This window comes from Parasteatoda tepidariorum, chromosome 8, assembly GCF_043381705.1.
Source record: "Parasteatoda tepidariorum isolate YZ-2023 chromosome 8, CAS_Ptep_4.0, whole genome shotgun sequence".
NCBI lineage: Eukaryota > Metazoa > Arthropoda > Arachnida > Araneae > Theridiidae > Parasteatoda > Parasteatoda tepidariorum.
Genome location: NC_092211.1, coordinates 6,504,420 through 6,525,012, shown reverse-complemented (window position 1 = coordinate 6,525,012; position 20,593 = coordinate 6,504,420). Strand labels below are relative to the sequence as shown.

The following is a 20,593-nucleotide window of genomic DNA, read 5'->3' as shown; positions in this document are numbered from 1 at the left end:
ACATCCTGTACATATCTTGTTTTTTTGCAGAGTTTACACCTCGAAAAAAGACTTTATACACTTTTCTAATTAAATTAATAAACCAAGAATTTTAAAAACTAATGTATCAAAAAACATTAATTTTCTCAATTTTTGTGTTTTGGACTTAACCGCATTGGCTTCTGAGCGACTCAATTTTAAGTGCAGAATTTAGCTTCTGATAGATACTTTGATTGTTAATAATATATATTTTAATTCAGAACAGATTTTAATTATTTATACATCATATTTCACATAATTATTTTATTTCATTTAAATTTAAATGTTTTAATTTCATGATAAAGCGTTTTTATAGCATTGATGAAAATACTTTTAATTGAAAAAACAATTACACTACGTATTATTGTGGTATTGATTTTATTGTATAGTAGTTTAGAACACAAGAAAAGTTTATTTTTATTACTGCGATGGGAGAGAAAAATTAAATTTCAATTTTATAAGTTCAGAGCTACCACTAATTTTTAGTGAAAATATTATACTCTTAAAAGAACATAGTTTTAAAATCTATTTTGTATTTTATAACAGTCGTTGAACAGCCGACCCAATTTTTGGGGGTTTACGACTATTGGTGTTCAACTCCGTATCCTTGTAATTTTGAACCAATCCAGAAGACAAGGAAACTCCTGGATCAGTACCCCCAGAGGTATGAGTTATAGAATTTCTAAGGGAAGCATTGATCTCACGCTACGTTATGCAGCTATTTTCACTTTTCTTCCTCCATTTTATGAAACAACGAGGAAGAGGGGATCTAAACTATGCGTTGATAAAGAATTATTTACTAGGGAGAAGAAGCCTAAAAAAGACAAGTTTCCTTCTCATGTTGATTTTGAACAGTTATAATAGGCGAGTAAAAAAAAGAAAGAAAAAGAATTTTTTTTTTCTGTTTTATTTAAAAATTTTAAAGTTTTTTTTTCCCTTCGGAAGTGGATTTAGGAAGCGATAGAATATTTATTTATCTAGAATATCCAGTAGTTTAAAGATCAGAATTTAGAAATATTTCATTTGTGGTGGTGTTTTTAATTTAAGCATATCTTACTCTAAATATTTATTTAGTTTTTTTTACAAAAATAATTGAAGTTAATATTTTTTTTAAATTTATTATTAGCTGAACGTTGCTGTTTTTGTAGATGATGTTGTAGTAAGTGTTTCTTTAAAAATTTGAAAAAGAATTAGAATTATTAAGTTTTTAAATACATGAAATTAACTAAATTAATTTAATTGATAAATTTAGAAATGTAAGTTTTATCGCCTCTAAAAAAATTAATCCTTCAATCTGAGTTAATGGATCTTCTTAAAAAGTTGTATTTCATAGGTAGCCGTATTCATTTTATTATTTAAGTTATTATAAATATTATAAGCTTTTGATTGGTTTAATTTTCTGTTAAAACATTGAAGAAAAGTAAAGTTGTACCAGAATCTAAATTTATTCCATTAGGAAAAATTGACAATTTACTTTTTAAATATTGCTGATTTAATGATTAATTACAAAGTTTTTACGTTATTGCTTAATAAATTATGTTTCTTTTTCTCATTCTTCCGATTTAGTCACAACAATTTACTTTCTGTTCAGTACGAGAGCAGTGTTTCCCCTACCCCTGGAACATGCAGTCCAAACGGAGAATGATCCGATTTCTAACTGCTCCCGCTTATCTTTTGAGATGAAAAAGTGCTTTTCATCCACCACTTGAGTGTTCCTGAAAACCTTTACTATCCTATATTATTAATAAATAAACATTTGTTTATGAAAGAAAATAATTAATTAAATATTATTTAAAATATCAATGCACTATTGGCTAATATTAAAATATTAGCCAATGCACTATTATCCGTTATAGAGACGCCTGTGTTTATCATATAAAGTGACATGGACAAAATAAATAAAAAAATTGTTTATAAATATTTTTGTTTAATAAATATTTTTTTGCATATGTATATGTTTTTAGAAATATTGTCACGTATCCTTTGACTTTTTATTAATATCAAATCTCTCATTTGAACCAAACAATTATAAAAAATCAATTTGGCAAAAGTGAATAAATATTTCCTTTAGTGGGGTACAATTATTTCCTATAATAATTATTTTCTATAATTATTTTTCTTGGTGGGGTACACTAGTACCCGGTAATATAATATGTGGTCCAATTTGAATATTATGGGTCAATAAAATGGGGAGATATAGGACCATATTGTAATACAGAAATATGATTTCCCGTGTTTTAATACACAATATTGATTGTGAATTTCCTCATTTTTAGGCTATTGTATATACATAGCAACCAATAGGACCTTATGTGTACCCCCTATCTAGACTATAATCATTTCCTCTCGTGGGGTACGCTAGAGACCGTTAATATAATACTTGGTTCAATTTGAATGTTATAAATCAATATTAAAGGAAGATATAGGACCATATTATAATACAGAATATTGACTTCGTATTTCCTCATTTAAACGCCATTCAACGCACTCTTTTATATATAATTACTTTGAAACTTGTAGGACCATATTGTGTACCTCCTAATAAGCCTATAGCAATACCTTTAGTGGAGTACACTAGTACAAGGTAATATATTACATGGTCCAATTTGAAAATTATGGGTCAATAAGGGGAGATCTAAGATGTTTTAATACAGAATATTGAATTCGTATTTCCTCATTTTAACGCTATTCAACGCACTATTATATATATATATAACGTCGTTGCCGAGTGGAAGGATTAAAACAGGTCTTAGGCCGGGAAGGAGGGTACGAAATTTATTTATTAATTATTAGACAGAGCAGTCATGAAAGTGTGTAAAAGTGAACATGAAAAGTTGCGCACCTTGGTTATATGTTAGGAAAAATCTTGCAAAATAAAATCCGTAAAATGTTTCAATTTAGGCAAAGAGGGAAATCTTGGTAGTTGCTATTGGCTTATGAAATAGGTCGAGCGTTTCCCACAGAGAGCAAAAGGTAAAATATACTGCTTTTAATTAAATGCATACTTGAATCAAAAATAGACTTAAGAACAGGATGTGGCTTTTAAAAGTGTGAGAAAGTATTTCAATTTGAATAAATAATTAGTAATAAATTAGGAGTTGTTTTGTAACGAAGAAACTAACATAAAAAGATTAATAGAAGCTTTTTATGTTACATCCCCCCTCGCCAAAAATGTTTAACTAATATCTAAAAATTATCCCTTTGCAAAACTTTCCCTATGATGACACAATTAAAATGAAAAAGAAAAATTAATTTTTGTGATATCAACAAGATATAAAGTAACATGAATTATAAAAATTACACATTTATACACAATGCAAAAAAAAAAAATTTCATAAAGTGTTCCGAGGAAGAAAAAAAAATTTGAAGTAGTGCTACCATCAAATTGAAGTTCTTCATTTTCAATAGTTTTTGTGATTTAAGTTTTTTCAGTCCTTCTTGATAATCACAATAAATAAAGTTATTCCTCATACAAACACAATTTAAGTAACTTTTCACTTAGATAAGAAAATCTATAAAAACTCCGGGTCATGAATTTCATGGACATTGTTTAGTCCTGTTAATTTTGGGGATTAGGAAGAAGAAAGAAGATTTTTTAAGACGCATCAACTCTGAACGGAAATCAAACGCATGTTTGTGAGATAGATAAAAGAAAAATGTGTCTGGAATAATTAAAGATATGAAATAAATTCTTAATGTATTTCCTTAGATTTATCTATACAAGGAAGCAGAGTATGGAAGGTTCGTCACTTAGGACAACCGGAAATGAAGTGGGAATCGAAACTATAAGATTTTCAATTCATAGTGTCCATATTATTAGACGTCGCATTATAAGATTTTATGTAAATTCTGGACTACACAGCTTTATGACGTTTACGCTGTGGAAACCGGTTTTGTACTTGTTTATATTCGTGTTTCAATCGGTTAACATTGTAGTGTATTACGTTAAAAAAAAAAATAATATGTTATTGCAAATAGGAAGTATGTAAAAAATCTCCTAAATAAAAATCCATCACACGTAGTGTTTAAATATAAAAGTACTGCATACACAATCGTAAAAAACATTATTAAAACACTGCAGTGCATCGAATAATTTGATCTCATTATTATAATATACTCGTATAATAAATATTCTATATTTATATTATATATCGTCTAATGTATACAATCGTCAAATTTACATTATATATCGTCTCATTTTACCAATGGATACACTAATGTGAACAAGTGCAAACAGTCATAATAAAGCTGTATAGACAGAGCCGGATTATACCTTTCGTAGGCCCTAGGCACAGCCGTTTATGGGCCCTCCCCTCCTTCCCCCACTCCTCCCCTCTTTTCAAAATATATGCTAAAATTTTCTTCGTATGGAAACGTATTACGCCATTTTAGATGTATTAATTTCAGAAATGACTAAAAGGCGTAAAGCTTACAGTGATTTGTACGATAATTTCGGTTTTCTTGTTCACAAAAATTTGTCAGAATCTGAGATTAAACTAAAAGCGCAAAATTTGGTGAAAATTTACTCATCCGATTTAGAGGAAAACTTTGTAGATGAATTTTTACTATTTTCAAATTTGTATGAACATAAATCTGCACAAGAAATGTTGAAGGCTCAAATTAAAGATAAACTTGTGAATACTTTTCCTAACGTTCACATTGCATTAAGAATATATTTGTCGATTCTTGGATCAAATGCAGAAGGAGAAAGATCTTTCTCCAGATTAAAATTGATAAAAAATTATTTGCGTTCAACAATGAATCAAGATCGTTTGGCATCGCTCGCACTTATGTCTATTGAATACGACATTTTGCGTAGTTTGGAATTCGACAGCATAATACAAGATTTCGTTGAATCCAAAAATCGCAAAAAAGTAATATATTAGATCATAAGATTCTGCAAAATAATTTATTACCGAAAAATATTATATTTTTATTTGTATCTTCATAATTTTGTGCAAAATACACTTGTTTTTAAAGCTAAATTATTTATGTCAACAAATTTTTTTCTCCCAAGTTTTTCGTAGGCCCCTGAATTTCGTAGGCCCTAGGCACGTGCCTAGTGTGCGTATAGGTTAATCCGGCCCTGTGTATAGAGTATCACCTGATAATTAAGATTTCACATCGAATCTTAGAGTGCGCCTAATCATTTGGCCAGAGACAGTCAATCTCAGTACAATAGCAGCTCGTTTATATTAGTTCTCAATATATTGCACATTCTGATATACCCTTCATTGTTTCCGCTGAGAAACAAAAAATTTACAAAATTGCGTGAATGTTACAAATTTACTTTTTCTCGTGGAAAAAAAAAATAAAGTCTGTATAATAATATTATTCTTGCTATTGCTTTCTGAGCTCTCCATTTTTTAGGTATAGTAATGCGAAGAGATGTAAACTCGGTTCAGAGTCGTAAAAGTACAAGCGGGGCTATTACCCCCCGCGTTTCTGTATCTTTTACCCCTATTTTGTATTTTATGGGGATATCTGAAGAAAGGAAAGAATTGCCACAAATGCAATAATAAAAGAATTATCATTTTTTTAATAAAAAAATGCCATAAAACTTTTTATTTAAATGTTTGCTTTTGGTATTTATATTTCCAAGTTAAGACACGATTCCCAGCAAATGACCGAAGTCAAGCATCAAGGTGAATGTGCGGGTAGGTGAGCACTAGGATAAGTTTGCGTAGGAACCGAGGGTGTGCGATATGGTTCCTCGTTAAACTGTTCCACAGTAAAGTGTTCGACTTCGCGTGCAGGTCGTCGGGCTACCGAAGCGGGGTGCCATCTCCTCTGAAGAGGACCAAAATTGTGATGGTATGTCTTTGGATCATCCTCAGGGATGTTTTCCAGATCATCGCCAATAGCCCATTGTGTAGCTTTAGTGCGATGTAAATGAACTACACAACAATCAATATCTTTTTTCTATTTCAAAATATAATTAAAATCAAACTGTAACAGCCAATTTGAAAATAAAACCAAAAATTTAAAAAAACAAAATTCTCAGAAAAAAAGGTTTTTGTTGTCTGTGCTTAAGAATAAAATCCTATAAATGATTTCAACAATTAAGGCAGAAATCTGACAAGATCGTAATGTACATTTCGTAGATATTGCAAAAAGAGAATATTTAAAAAAGGCATCACAAAATGTTTTGCCCATGGGTGTAAGTCTTCAGTCCCCAGGACGGATTTCCGTCTTTCAAAAAAGTCCGCGGACGGAAGTAACACGGAAACAATAAGACTTACTCGAAGACGGAAATCAGAATTTTTTTTTTTCTGTCCTTAAAAATATTTTTTAGGTCTACGTTATTGGTCTACTTTCTTATGTCCTTTTGTTATTTTATCAAAAGAGAAATGAATAAATATTTTTTGTACAGTATTTAAACTTGATGTATTATGGTAAAGCTTTCTTAGATATTTTGCATATGTCGAAGGGGTATTGTGTATGTTCGGTATTTCAGTCAAAAAATTTTCAGTCTTGACCTTTTTTCCAACTTGCACCCATGGAGGATCTAATAAAAAATAGAGATGGTGTTGATGAAATTAGATTCATCTATCTTTGCATAGAATAATTGCCATTGAATATTCCTTGCATAAAATAATTTTTTTTACTATTCCTTCGCATAGAGTATTTCTCGTTGACTTTTCATTTGCTAAGAAAATTTCTCATTAACTATTTATTTGCGTGCTTGTTGTTGTTGTTCATTTAAGTCGCACTAGAGTTGCACAATGGGCTATTGACGATTTTATTTGCGTGCAGTATTTCTTGTTTGCTATTCATTTGCATAGAGTCATTCGCATCTTAAGATTGTCCATAAGGAGGGTATATTTCCGTATCGTGATCTGTAACGCGTCAACTACAATCGCCAAGATGCCAAATAGATTTTGAACTTGCATTTTAAAAAAAAGGCATATAGATGTTTGCCCGGGGGTTGCTAAGAGTTATACCTCTGGAGTTGGTCCCTTTCTGTGATGTTCTTTTTAGTTTCTGGAGGCCGCTGCCCGGAAGTTGCCAAGACTTAGCGATTGTTCTGCCACAGATCACGATACGGAATCTTTCCCTCATGAGGCAAGTATTGTAATTTGTACATACTGCACGTTGTCATTTTTGTTATTTTAGAATTTCGTTTCGTTATATTTGTCACCTTTAGGAGTCAGTTGGTTCAACCCTACTGGTTCATTCTTTGCACACCTTCAGCAGCACTCGAAGCTTGAAAGAGCACTCTAAAAATTTGTCTCACGGACTCACTGCTTCGTAGCTCTGTAATTTACAATCTTACACAATAGAATACAGGGAGGGGGGGGAATGTAACACCGTGCACCCAAAGTGCAAATTGGAAGATGCGAAAATTGTCTGCGGAATTTCAAAAAATAAGTGAGAGAATGAATCGAGAAAAAGGCAACAGAATCGAGACATTTCCGAGAAAGAAAGAAGGAAAAAATTATAACTTTATTCCCACCTCCTTAAAACCATAAAGAAAAATCATTTTATCTTTATAATTATAAAACATGCAGTTCCGGGGCCATATTATCAGACGCATTCTAAGATTCTATGTAAAATTATAATTATCAGGTGATAACATTGTTATGCAATACGTTAAAAATAAATACAAATAGGAAGTATATCAAAAATCTCCTGAATAAACATTATCATTACATGTATGTTTAAATATATTGCATAAAAACTCGTGCAATTCATGTCATTATTAAAACGCTACAGTGCGTCTCATCATTTGGTCTAATTATTACAATATACTAATATAATACCTGATATAATAAATATTCTATATTTATATAATATGTCGTCTAAATTATACAATCGTCAAATTTATATCATATATTGTCTCATTTAACCCATTGATACAGTAAAGTAAACAAGTGCAAACAGTTGGTGTAAAAACAATAAAGCTGTATAGAGTATCACCTGATAATTAAGATTTTACATAGAATCTTAGAGTGCGTCTAATAAATTGTCCAGGTCTGTAGTTACATATAGTACTAAGATTAAATAGAAAACCTATTAAATTTTAATACTTCACAGTCTAAAATACATCTCATTCATGCGTTTTTTTTTTTCCTTTCTATTTTTTCTATCTTTTATCTAAACATTGTATATCTTGTAAACATCTCATAAAAGAGAAAATTGTTTAGATAATAAATCAATGCCACTTCATTCTCTTGGGAACAGGAAGCTTAAAAAAAAATCGAAAACTGACTTGATTGATGCTTCGCTTGAAATTCAAAAATGGGGAAAGAAATCACGATGTTTAACGACTTAAGAGATTTCACTTCTACACAGTGCTGTTGTTTTAAAATCCAATATTTGAAAGTTAAGTAGCTAAAAACGATTTATTACTTTGAAGNATAGATTTAATAGGAATCTTAGAGTGCGTCGAATAAATTGTCCAGGTCTGTAGTTACATAGCACTAAAGTACTAAGATTAAATAGGAAACCTATTAAATCTTAATACTTCACGGTCTAAAATATATCTTATTCTTGCGTTTTTTTTTTTCTTCTTCTTCTTTCTTTTTTTTCAATCTTTTATGTAAACACTGTATATCTTGTAAACATCTCATAAAAGAGAAAATTGTTTAGATAATAAATCAATGCCACTTCATTCTCTTGGGAACAGGAAGCTTACAAAAAATCGAAAACTGACTTGATTGATGCTTCGCTTGAAATTCAAAAATGGGGAAAGAAATCACGATGTTTAACGACTTAAGAGATTTCACTTCTACACAGTGCTGTTGTTTTAAAATCCAATATTTGAAAGTTAAGTAGCTAAAAACGATTTATTACTTTGAAGAGAGAGAGAAATAACAGTTCTGGAATAACATAGTTTTAATGAATGTTTTGTCTAAATATTCGCACTTAAATACGGAGTAAAATAATCAACTATTCGGTATTGATCAACACTACGAAAAACTGAAAGACATCTATCTGAAAAGTTAATAGAGATAAAATGATTCCCATTTATTATCATTTGTTGCCCTTACTGGTGGCTTTAAGTTATTAGCTCAACTCTTTAAGAGCGAGTATATGCACAATTGTGCGGGTCAGATATTTACTGTGCATAGAGGTAACGTATTCATTTAAAAACAAGTTTAAATTGAGCAAATTTTCTTCTTTATAAACTACTGTTTTAATATTAAAAATATCCATCACAAACATAAAACTAAATCTTAAATTTAATAACGTATTATAGTGTGCATGGATTAGATAATGTTCATAAAATAATATTTTGAGCTATTTATACAAGAAAAAAAATATTTTCAAACGGCATCAAAGGTTTAAGAAAAAGACGCATCAAAATAAAAATTGAGTGCATCATTTACCTCGTTAAATGATTGTCAAAATTTACTACAATCAAGCAATTTTCTCCTCCCTTTATAGTGTAAAAAGTTTTCTGCTTCAAAGCCTTCTTAAAAACACACATCTAAGTAAGAAAAGTTTTATTTAAGATTTACATTAAATAGAAAAAATTAGATTTTGGTANCGATCGTTGGAAGATTGGGAGGGAATAGTTTTTTCATAAAATCTGTTGAGAATTCATTACACGGTGGGTTGTAGATGCAAGAAATTTTAATATTATTGTTGTTTATTTGTAGTAAAATGGATAGAAAAAATTATATTCATCACATTTTCTTTCAATTCTTCTTTCATGAAGTTAATTCATATGTGTGGGCAACAGTTCATATTAAATTATATATCCCGAACAGGTGGCCGAGTGGTTAGCGCTCCTGACTGCGAAGCCATTGGCTGCGGGTTCGAATCCCGCTCTGGGCATGGATGTTTGTGCTGTCCTCTGTTGTGTGTGAATGTGGCCCACCCTATAAACGGGTTTGTGGCGTAGGCAACGTTGCTCGCATCCGTGACTTTGGTTCACAGGTGACCACTGGGTAACGCTAAATGAGTAACAATTCCGGCATCTTCATAGGCAAAGATTCGAATTCAGTGCGTCCCGCAGTGGACTGATCGTTAAGACACGGTTCCCAGCAGATCACCGAAGTCAAGCATCACTGGCTACGGTCAGTGTGCGGGTGGGTGACCACTTGGATCAGTATGTGTAGGGACCGAGGGTGTTCGATATTGGTCCTCGTTAAACTGTACTACCGTAAAGTGCTCGACTTTGCGCGCAGGTCGTCGGGCTACCGAAGCTGGGGTGCCATCCCCTCTGCAGAGGATCAAAATTGCGATGGCATGTCTTCGGATCATCCGCAGGGATGTTTTCCTAGACCGTAGCCAATAGCCCATTGTGTAGCTCTAGTGCGACGTAAATTAACAACAACAACATCTTGAACATTCTGGTAACAGCTTAAATCGAGTTAGTATGTCTAATTTTTAGCTCATCCGATCTCATAATACTTTCAAGTTTTTAATATATTCAAAAGTTTTTGTTTGTTTGTAGTTCATTTACGTCGCACTAGAGCTGCACAATGGCTACTGGCGACGGTCTGGGAACGATCTCTAAAGATGATACGAAGACATGCTATCGCAAATTTGATTCTCTGCAGACGAGATGACTCCACTACATTGATAGCCCGACGACCTGCCCGCGAAGTCGTGCACTTTACGGTAGAACAGTTTAACGAGAATCGATACCGCTCACCCTTGGTCCCTAGCCTTCGCAGGCTGATCAAAGTGTTCACCCACCCACTTACTGACTGCAGCCAGTGATACTTGACTTCGGTGCTCTACTGGGAGCCTTGTCTTTACGATCAGTCCACTGCGGGACTTGATCAGTAACGGAATTCGTTAGGTAAATTTTCATTACTCCTGCTATGGCTTCAACGATAAATAAGCCCACCGTGAGCCTGGATATAACTTTTTCTCTCTGTGTATTCTACTCATCAGATCACCAAATTCAAGCATCACTGGCTGCGGTCAGTGTGAGGGTGGGTGACCACTTGGATCAGTCTGCGTGGGGACCGAGGGTGTGCGGTATGGGTCCTCGTTAAATGTGTGCGGTATGGGTCCTCGTTAAACGTGTGCGGTATGGGTCCTGTTCTACCGTAAAGTGCTCGACATCGCGTACAGGACGTCGAGCTACAGAAGCGTGCCAAAATTGTGATAGCATGTTTTCGGATCATCTTCAGGAATGTTTCCCAGACCTCTCTAGTGATAAGCAAGCGAACTAAAATAACAACAACAGTAGAATTTAAATTAGCTGTTACAGACTCAATGCAATACTTGCGTCGTGCCTATTCGGAAGTTTCAAGAATTCCGAAAATATTAACCAAATATTATTATAGATCGGTGAACTACAAAATTTAATTTTTCTGAAAATGTTGTGATCATCCATCGAATACCCAGTTTCGATAAAGATCGACGAAATCTATTACTCTTAAGTTAAAATCCAAACCAGTAAAAAAGACGATGTCTTAAAAAAGATTGTTGTTGTTGTTGTTCATTTACGTCGCACTAGAGCTGCACAATGGGCTATTGGCGACGGTCTGGGAAACATCCCTGAGGATGATCCGAAGACATGCCAATGCAATTTTGATCCTCTGCAGAGGGGATGGCACCCCAGCTTCGGTAGCCCGACGACCTGCACGCGAAGTCGAGCACTTTACGGTAGAACAGTTTAACGATGATCCATACCGCACACCCTCGGTCCCTGCGCAGGCTGATCCAAGTGGTCACCCACCCGCACACTGACCGCAGCCAGTGATGCTTGACTTCGGTGATCTGCTGGGAACCGTGTCTTAACGATCAGTCCACTGCGGGACGTCTTAAAAAAGAAAGAACCTCTTTAGAATTAAACCCACAGTTAAAGGCCCCTTAACTGTGCCTGTGAAATTAGCTTTAACGAGACTCTAAAAAAAGATTTCGATTTTTCAAGAAAAATTAAAAATGAAAACAATTTAAAACTTTGATGAGTGGTAAGAAGAAATGAGACATCCGGAATTTCTCGAATTCAAACTCAAGACGTCGAATTTTCTAATTAACCCAATACAGGTAATTCGTCCCGATTGTAAGTAATTATTAAACTTGGATGGTTTAAATAATTTTTTTTTTTGCCAACTAATAACAGTTTTATTATTATTTATGTTAGTATCGGAAGCATCCGAATAAATTTTGATAATTTTGTTGCTCTAACTTCAGAATGTATAAAAAGTATTTCAAATATAATTATATTAGAAATATAGATTTAATAGTGAGAAAAAAAACATGAATTTAATAGACGGTTTTAATTCTAAAATTTACTGAAAACAAGATAATAAACCTGGTGGTTTTGTTACATTTTTTCGTGAAAACCTTGATTTCATCAAAATAGATTCTGATTTTACTACTGTTGTGACTATATTATTATAAAGCAAATGTTAGAAATTAAGTTTGCTTTCCGTTTACCACTAACATGAATTTTCTATTTCAGGTTTTAATTCTACTTTATTTAATTCCACTTTTTTCAGAACTTAAATCTACTTTATCGAAGCTAAGTTATGAACATACTATTTTTATATTTGACTTGAATATAAATATTCTCAACTCCGATAATAATAATGTATACAATAATATTTAAATTCATTATATTTGTGGTTCTTGGTCTTGTATCAATATAAAAACTAGATACATGCGCAAATCGCATGTTTATTAAATGTGATCGGTGAAAATAATGCGTCTGCAGTTCTTTTTTAACCAGTTCAATTGATCACTATACATTCAATAAGTTTTAACAAAATATTTAATCCGAAACATTCTAATGATTCTGTGTACTGTGAATGATTGAAATGGTGGTTGGTGACTTCAAACCGGTGAATGTTGACAATCACGTACTCGCTTTGCTAAATGTCCGAAATATATACTAGGTCTAGTTAAGTGCCACTGCACGGTATGCTCTACATCAATGATTTNAAATATTAATTTAATAGTGAGAAAAAAAACATGAATTTAATAGACGGTTTTAATTCTAAAATTTACTGAAAACAAGATAATAAACCTGGTGGTTTTGTTACATTTTTTCGTGAAAACCTTGATTTCATCAAAATAGATTCTGATTTTACTACTGTTGTGACTATATTATTATAAAGCAAATGTTAGAAATTAAGTTTGCTTTCCGTTTACCACTAACATGAATTTTCTATTTCAGATTTTAATTCCACTTTTTTCAGAACTTAAATCTACTTCATCGAAACTAAATTATGAACATACTATTTTTATATTTGACTTGAATATAAATATTCTCAACTCCGATAATAATAATATACAAGAATATTTAAATTCATTATATTTGTGGTTCTTGATCTTGTATCAATATAAAAACTAGAAACATGCGCGCAAATCACATGTTTATTAAATGTGATCTGTGAAAAATGATGCGTCTGCAGTTCTTTTTTTAAATAATTCAATCGATCACTATACATTCAATAAGTTTTAACAAAATATTTAATCCGAAACATTATAATGATTCTGTTACTGTGAATGATTGAAATGGGTGACTTCAAACCGGTGAATGTTGACAGTCACATAGTCGCTTTGGTAAATGTCCGAAATATATACTAGGTCTGGTTAAGTGCCACTGCACGGTATGCCCTACATCAGGGGTGTCAAACTCAAAAGCTAACTTGGGCCAAATAAACAATGCTTAACTTTAGGNGGGCCGCAAAAAAAAAAAAAAAATCATGTTCGTAGAAACAAATATTTTTATTTTGAATTGTAATAAACATATATAAAGTTAAATTATTGTTTACGTCCTGATATTTGACATCTCATCTCTGCTACTATCTTTCTTATTTCGGGAGAAATTTTATTGGCCGATACTACTTTCAAAGTTGACCCAACGTGAGCGTTATTAATACGGTTTCGAACAGGAGATTTATTTCATTTCATAACAGAAAATAATTGCTCTCACTGATAAGTACTTCCGAACTTGGAAATAATTTCATACGCGAATTTTCGAATATTTTCAAACCTTGCTGGTAAATATTCGTGCAATTTAGGCACACCCATTTCAATGAATTTTGCCTTCAATTTCGCACTGAATCTCAATCACTTCCATTTGCTTATAACTGGGTACAAAGTCTATATTTATTGAGAAAATCGAAGAAAACAAACAAAATTTGTCTTCCAAGGAAATAAAATCTTTGAACCTTGTTTCAAATTCTGTTTCTGCGTATTTTTGATACAATGCAGTATCATCTAAACTAGATTTGTTCTTGTTGCACGTTGGGAAGTGCGTTAAATCTTCATTTTTCAGTTGCCTTTCCCAACGAAATAGTTTACATTTGAATGCTTTTTTAATTATGTCAAACATGTTCGTAATGATCTGATCCTTGCCTTGTAACAATAAATTTAAATCAGATAAGTGTTTGGTTATATCAACCATAAAAGATAAATCTTGAAACCATATTTGATCGAAGAACAAGCTTGTATCTTGATTTATAGTTTGTAAAAACTTACATATTTTTTCTCTGAGAACCTTGGAGCAAGACAACCAACTTACCTCGCTATAATAAGATAAACCTGATTATGTACTATCTAATTGATAGCTTAGTGTGAAACGGACTCCATTTCAGTCGATTCGAATTTTACATTTTCGAGTGGACAATTTAAAATGATCCGTATAGTTTATAAATAAAGTATATTATAATTTCATATGCTGGTTTCGTTTCTAATTCACATTTTTATTTTATTATTACTTTGCTTCGGATATATTGACTGGGCCACAAAAATGTTCATCTCGGGCCGCGAGTCTGACAGCCCTGCTTTAGAGTTTAGCTATGTATANATTTCATATGCTGGTTTCGTTTCTAATTCACATTTCTATTTTATTTTTACTTTGCTTCGGATATATTGACTGGGCCACAAAAATGTTCATCTCGGACCGCGAGTCTGACACCCCTGCTCTACATCAATGTCTTTTCAAGGTTCAGTGCCACTACCAGGTATACATTTGCCCGGTATACCCTACATCAATGTTTTTCTTAAGATCAAGTGCCACTGCCCAGTATGCATTTAGCCGGTACGACGAACACTGATGTTTCTCCCAATCTATCCGCAGCAGATACGAATACATATAATAGTATCAACGAACAAATTAATATCAAATCGGATATTACAAATATTTCGGACATTCACCAAAGCGACTATGTGATTGTTGACATTCACCGGTGAAAGTCGACATTCTCTTGATTTCGGTTATAGACGGTTACAATCCTTATTTCAATCATCTGCAGTTCAAATACGAATGTAATATGAATTTGGATGTAGGAAATTCTCTAGATCAGCAATGTAGTTCTTTTTTATTTATTATATATTCGATAAAAAATATAAACTCTGAACAAAATTTAATAAGAAAAATATAACAAAACTTGGATGACTCCAAATATTTATTCTACGGTTCTTAGAAAAGTGAAATTGTTCAAAAATTTGTAAAAATATCCTCAAGAAGAAATATATTAAGTAACTTATAAATTAATTATTAACTCCCTTAAAATTAAAATAAGACTGGGAAAAAATGAATTTTATAGAGAACAATTTTAAAAAATGCTTTACCAGCAAGCGAAAATGGGATTATAAATAGATGGTGCAAGTCAAATAAATTGCATGTCTCATTATGAATGATTAGGAATTAAATGATTGTAAATTTATTTCAAAGCTTAGTTCTCATATTTGTAATAATATTATTACTTCAAATATTTCATGTAATGATAATTTTAAATGTTCAATTTTTTTCGCGTTATAGATCTTTTGCTTGATGATTAAAGGGTTTTAATTATAAAGTTTATATCTTACATTCTTTTTCAAATAAAATGATTCCTATGATTATGACGGCATAAATATTCCAATACTGAAACAATCCTCTATCAATAATATCGAACTTTTAACTAAATTTTTAAACTTCCCTTTTGATTGAGGTCAATTTCCGAATATATTAAAATGTGATACTCTAAGACTCATCTTCGAAACCGGCTACAAAAATGTTTTATCATATATTAGACTAATTTCAAATCTACCTGTTGTCTCTAAATTAATTTTAAAAAATTGTCAAATTGAATTTGTGATTGTATGTATTCAACAATTTTTTTTCTGCAGATAATTAATTTGGCTTTATTAAAACTAAAGCATAAAAATTGCATTTTTAAAATTCACCCATTTCATTTACACAAACATCAATAATAACCCTTGCGATTTTTTTTGCAAATTTCCAAATCATTCGATAACGTAAATTTTTCAACTTTAATTCAATAACTCAAGTATGTCGGAATAAGATGTCCGGCCGGTCTTGACATATGCTTCTGAAGCTTGGAGAATGACAAAACTGGAGGAAAATTGTATCACACTATTTGAGAAAGAAAAATTTTGTGGAGAATACTTGGTGGTGTAAATGAAAAACAATAATTGAAGAAGGAGATTCAACTTTGAACTGTACATGATTTATAAATAACCTAATATTAAATACATAAAAATAAATAGAATGAATAGTATGGCCCACTTGAGTCGAATGAGCAATACTATAAAAAAGTTATTGCTTTTTAGGATATACTGGAACAAGGAAGCGTTTGATTTTCTTATAATTAATGAAAAGAATTGCAGATTAAAGATTAATTAGAAGTCGCTATGGAGAAATTTTCAGAGAAAGGCTTGGGTCCACATTGGGCTATGATGATGAAGATGTAATATTTTAAATTGGTTTAAATCTGAAATTATCTAATGGGTAACAAAGGGTCAAAATGTTTAGTTTAATTAATTCATTTCAGTAACAAATGGTGTTCGTCAAGTTTCCATTTATGACTTTTACTTTTCTTAATTTTTATCAATGGTTTTTGTAAGTTAAAATTATGTGCATATATTATTACCTATACCAAGGATTCTGTTTTACTAAATATTTTTTCTGATGTAAATATCCTTAAATTACAAGTTGAACTAGATTTAATTAAAAACAGGTTTAAATTTCAATTAAAATTTATCAAAATCTTAAAGATCAAATTTAATTATTAAAGATCAAATACATGTAATTCACCTTAACGAATATTTATTTCAAACCTTATTTCCAGTCGCCTGAATGCAATGCATGTTGTTCTTGTTATTCTATGAATACAGGGCCGGGAAAGCCTTGTTGGTAGGGAACTGGGCCCATGTCCTAGAGGTCGTTTGTTCGCTCTTCGAAGATTCCCCGTGTAATAAGCTACTGATGCACGTTAAATCTGTCGAGTCACAAAGTCCTTCATGTTTCCAAAACAAATCATACCTCTGGGGGTACTGATCCAGGAGTTCCCTTGTCTTCTGGATTGTGTTCAAAATGACAAGGCTACAGAGTTGAACATTAGCAGTCGTAAACCCAAAATTGGGTCGTCAGTTCAACGACGGTTATAAAAAAAATCTGTGAATGCTATTAAATACCTTGTTTTGTATATTGGTTACCAATTTAAATGCTAAACGCTAGTCAATGAAATTTCTAGAAAACTCTGTTTTGTTCTTTACAAGTTTTATTACCAGAAAAAGAAAATTTCTAATGATATTTTTTTATTATTCTTAATTATTATTGGTTTTATTCTCTAACTATCTATCGTATTTTAGTTTAAGGGAGTGAATGTAAAGCCAATTTGTAATCACCATATAGAATAAATGTCTAAAGAGTTTAAATAACATAAGAAATTCTAACACACCAAATAATAAATCTTTAAATTTACTGCCAATACACGCAACTAAGAGAGTTATTCCTTGTAAATATGTGTTTAGATATTTCCTAATAATGTCTATGCTTTGTTTATAATGTATAGGTATAATATACTAAAGTTTAGTTAGTTTAGTTAGCAAGTAAAACCTATGCTAAAGTTTTTAGTATATGTTTTACTTGCGTCTAGTTAAGGCAAAATCATCTTTATTTAGTTGGAATACACTGCATTATTACGGGTTTTATAATTTTTCCAAAACGAAGGCTTAGTATTGAAATAGTGTTATTTTTAACTATTAACTAATCGTGCGATATTAACACCAGAAAGACTGAAACTTAGTATATTACCTATATTGTCATAAAGGAGTCAAAATGACTACTGGATTGTGAAACAATAACTAATGTGTAAAGAAATTTGTTTAAAATTACTTTTTAATATTTTTAATATTAATTACAGTTATATAACAAGTTATAAGTAAATATTAGCAATAAATAAAAAATTATATGTTGTACAAAAAGTCACAAAATTCTAAGAAATTGCTTCATTATATTCATCATTGTTTTTCCAATTGAAATTAAAAAGCGATCAAAATGACTTCCTTGGGCAAGCTAGTGTTAATTAATCAATGTTTTTTTGCCTTAAAACGCGACATTTTACAGCAAAAATTTTTAAAAACCGCTTTAAAGGTCCCTTTTAAAGTATTTAATGGTAAACAATATGACGTAACTTTTAAGAATTGCAACAAATAAAAAGTTACATATGCTGTTTCTTATATTATGTCTAACGGCATTTTTAAACCGGTAAGCTTATCTAAAAAACAAAAACCATGGATATGAGTAAATATGTTTATTACTATAGTAGGCAGATTAGCAACAACATTTAACAAAATAATTGGAATAACACTTTTTCCCGATAGAATAAAAACTCATGATTTGCGAGATCGTTCAATATTTTCATTAAAAGTAGCATAATTTAATTGAATGATTCTAGTCTGCGTCAAGGAATAAAAATGATTAGGAATATTCTCCCCCCCCCCCCAAAANCCCCCCCCCCCCCCAAGTCACTATAAAAGTCTCTAATTTTGGACGGGCCGTGGTGGCTCAGGAGATAGAGCGTTCGAATTCCAACGAGGTGACCCGGGTTCAATTCCCGTAATGGCTGGAATTCCGCATCCGGCGCGGACCGACCACAGTGCTGATGTAAAATATCCCCAGTGGTAGACGGATCATGGGTTAGAGTCACCTTGTCGTTAAGCTAACCTTTGGTTGTTAGTGGTTTTCCTCACCATGTAACGCAAATGTGAGTTACAAAAAGTCCTCCACGAAGGCAAAATTTCTCCCAATACTTGATCCAAGAGTTCCGACGTCTTCTGGATTGGGTTCAAAATTACAAGGATACAAAGTTGATCGTTAGTAATTGTAAACCTAAAGAATTGGGTTGGCTGTTCAACGAACGGCAATAAAATCCTCTAACTTTGGACATTTTATAATGTTAGAAACAATGTAACATCGAAAATATCATTTTAATTAACAGAAATAAATTAAAGTAAGTTCTTTAAACTTATTTATCATACCTTTTAAAATAATTTTTCAAGTATTTACGCTACATTTTGTAACGTTTATTATGAAATATTTCTGCTACAAAATACGATTTCCTGTCATGGGTAATAGGTAGGATTGGTTAAAAAATGTAACGTATGCAACGCTCACAGTTTTATTCATAAATTTATTAAGATGATGATTAGATGAAAAAAGTTACTGCATAGCTTTTTTCTTACGATTACCATAACACAATAGTATTTATTTTCTTCTCCTTTGGGACACAATGATTCGTAGTTAGCTTTTCACGCATGCGCTGTGAAGCTCAAATAGTGATAACTAAGGCCCGGATTTTGATGACATTTGCATTTTCGGACATTTTTTGTCCTTTAGAGCATTTTTTTAGATTTATAGGGCATTTTTTTTAAAATTTTGGGGCGTATTTTGCATTTTAAAGCATTTTTTAAGGTTTTTGTTAATTTTTTCCAATTTTTTATTATTTTTTGTGGTNTAAGCCGAGTGCAGCGCCACTAATTTGCATATTGCAATTTTACTCAGCTACTCTTAGTGGACAACATATGCAAATTTTGCACGGTTTGGCTTACTTTTGAAAGAGTTATCGCTATTTTTGTGATTTTTCCTTAATTTATGATAACCAGTGTATGTTCATTACTAAAGTAGGCAGATTAGCAACAACATTTAACGAAATAATTGGAATAACACTTCCCGATAGAATAAAAACTCATGATTTTGCGAGATGAGCGAATCGTTCATTATTTTCAGTAAAAGTAGCATAATTTAATTGAATGATTCTAGTCTGCATAGAGGAAAATTACTAGGATACAAAGTTGATCGTTAGTAATTGTAAACCTAAAGAATTGGGTCGGCTGTTCAACGAACGGCAATAAAATCCTCTAATTTTGGACATTTTATAATGTTAGAAACAATGTAACATCGAAAATATCATTTTAATTAACAAAAATAAATTAAAGTAAGTTCTTTAAACTTATTTATCATACCTTTAAATTAATTTTTCAAGTATTTACGCTACATTTTGTAATGTTTATTATGAAATATTTCTGCTACAAAATACCATTTCCTTTCATGTGTAATAGGTAGGATTGGTTAAAAAATGTAACGTGTGCAACGCTCACAGTTTTATTCGGAAAATTTATTAGGATGATGATTAGATGAAAAAAGTTACTATAGAGCTTTTGCATAGCGTTTTTCTTACGATTACCATAACACAATAGTATTTATTTTCTTTTCCTTTGGGACACAATGACTTGTAGTTAGCTTTTCACGCATGCGCTGTGAAGCTCAAATAGTGATAACGTTGTAGAATTAGAAGGAACTCTAACAATATACAAAATCTCTCAATTCTAGTATTGATTTTTATTTAAATAAAAAGTAAACTGCTTA

General features: G+C 31.7%; 1 protein-coding gene and 1 long non-coding RNA gene across 3 annotated transcripts in view; one reads left to right on the top strand and one right to left on the bottom strand.

Moving 5' to 3' along the window:
- LOC107450264 (polyribonucleotide nucleotidyltransferase 1, mitochondrial-like) overlaps nt 1-1,930 on the top strand; it is a 29,353-nt gene extending 27,423 nt beyond the window's left edge. For both annotated transcript variants that reach the window (XM_071184258.1, XM_071184259.1), the window contains one exon: nt 1,585-1,930. In XM_071184258.1, the coding sequence (XP_071040359.1) occupies nt 1,585-1,701 (117 nt within the window). In that variant the 3' untranslated portion in view covers nt 1,702-1,930. The remainder of the gene's footprint in view (nt 1-1,584) is intronic.
- The window catches only part of LOC139426226 (uncharacterized), a 25,514-nt gene extending 16,023 nt beyond the window's left edge, over nt 1-9,491 (bottom strand). The window contains exon 1 of the long non-coding RNA XR_011637452.1: nt 9,351-9,491. This is a non-coding gene — a long non-coding RNA (uncharacterized lncRNA). The remainder of the gene's footprint in view (nt 1-9,350) is intronic.
- Nucleotides 9,492-20,593: the final 11,102 nt, after the last annotated feature.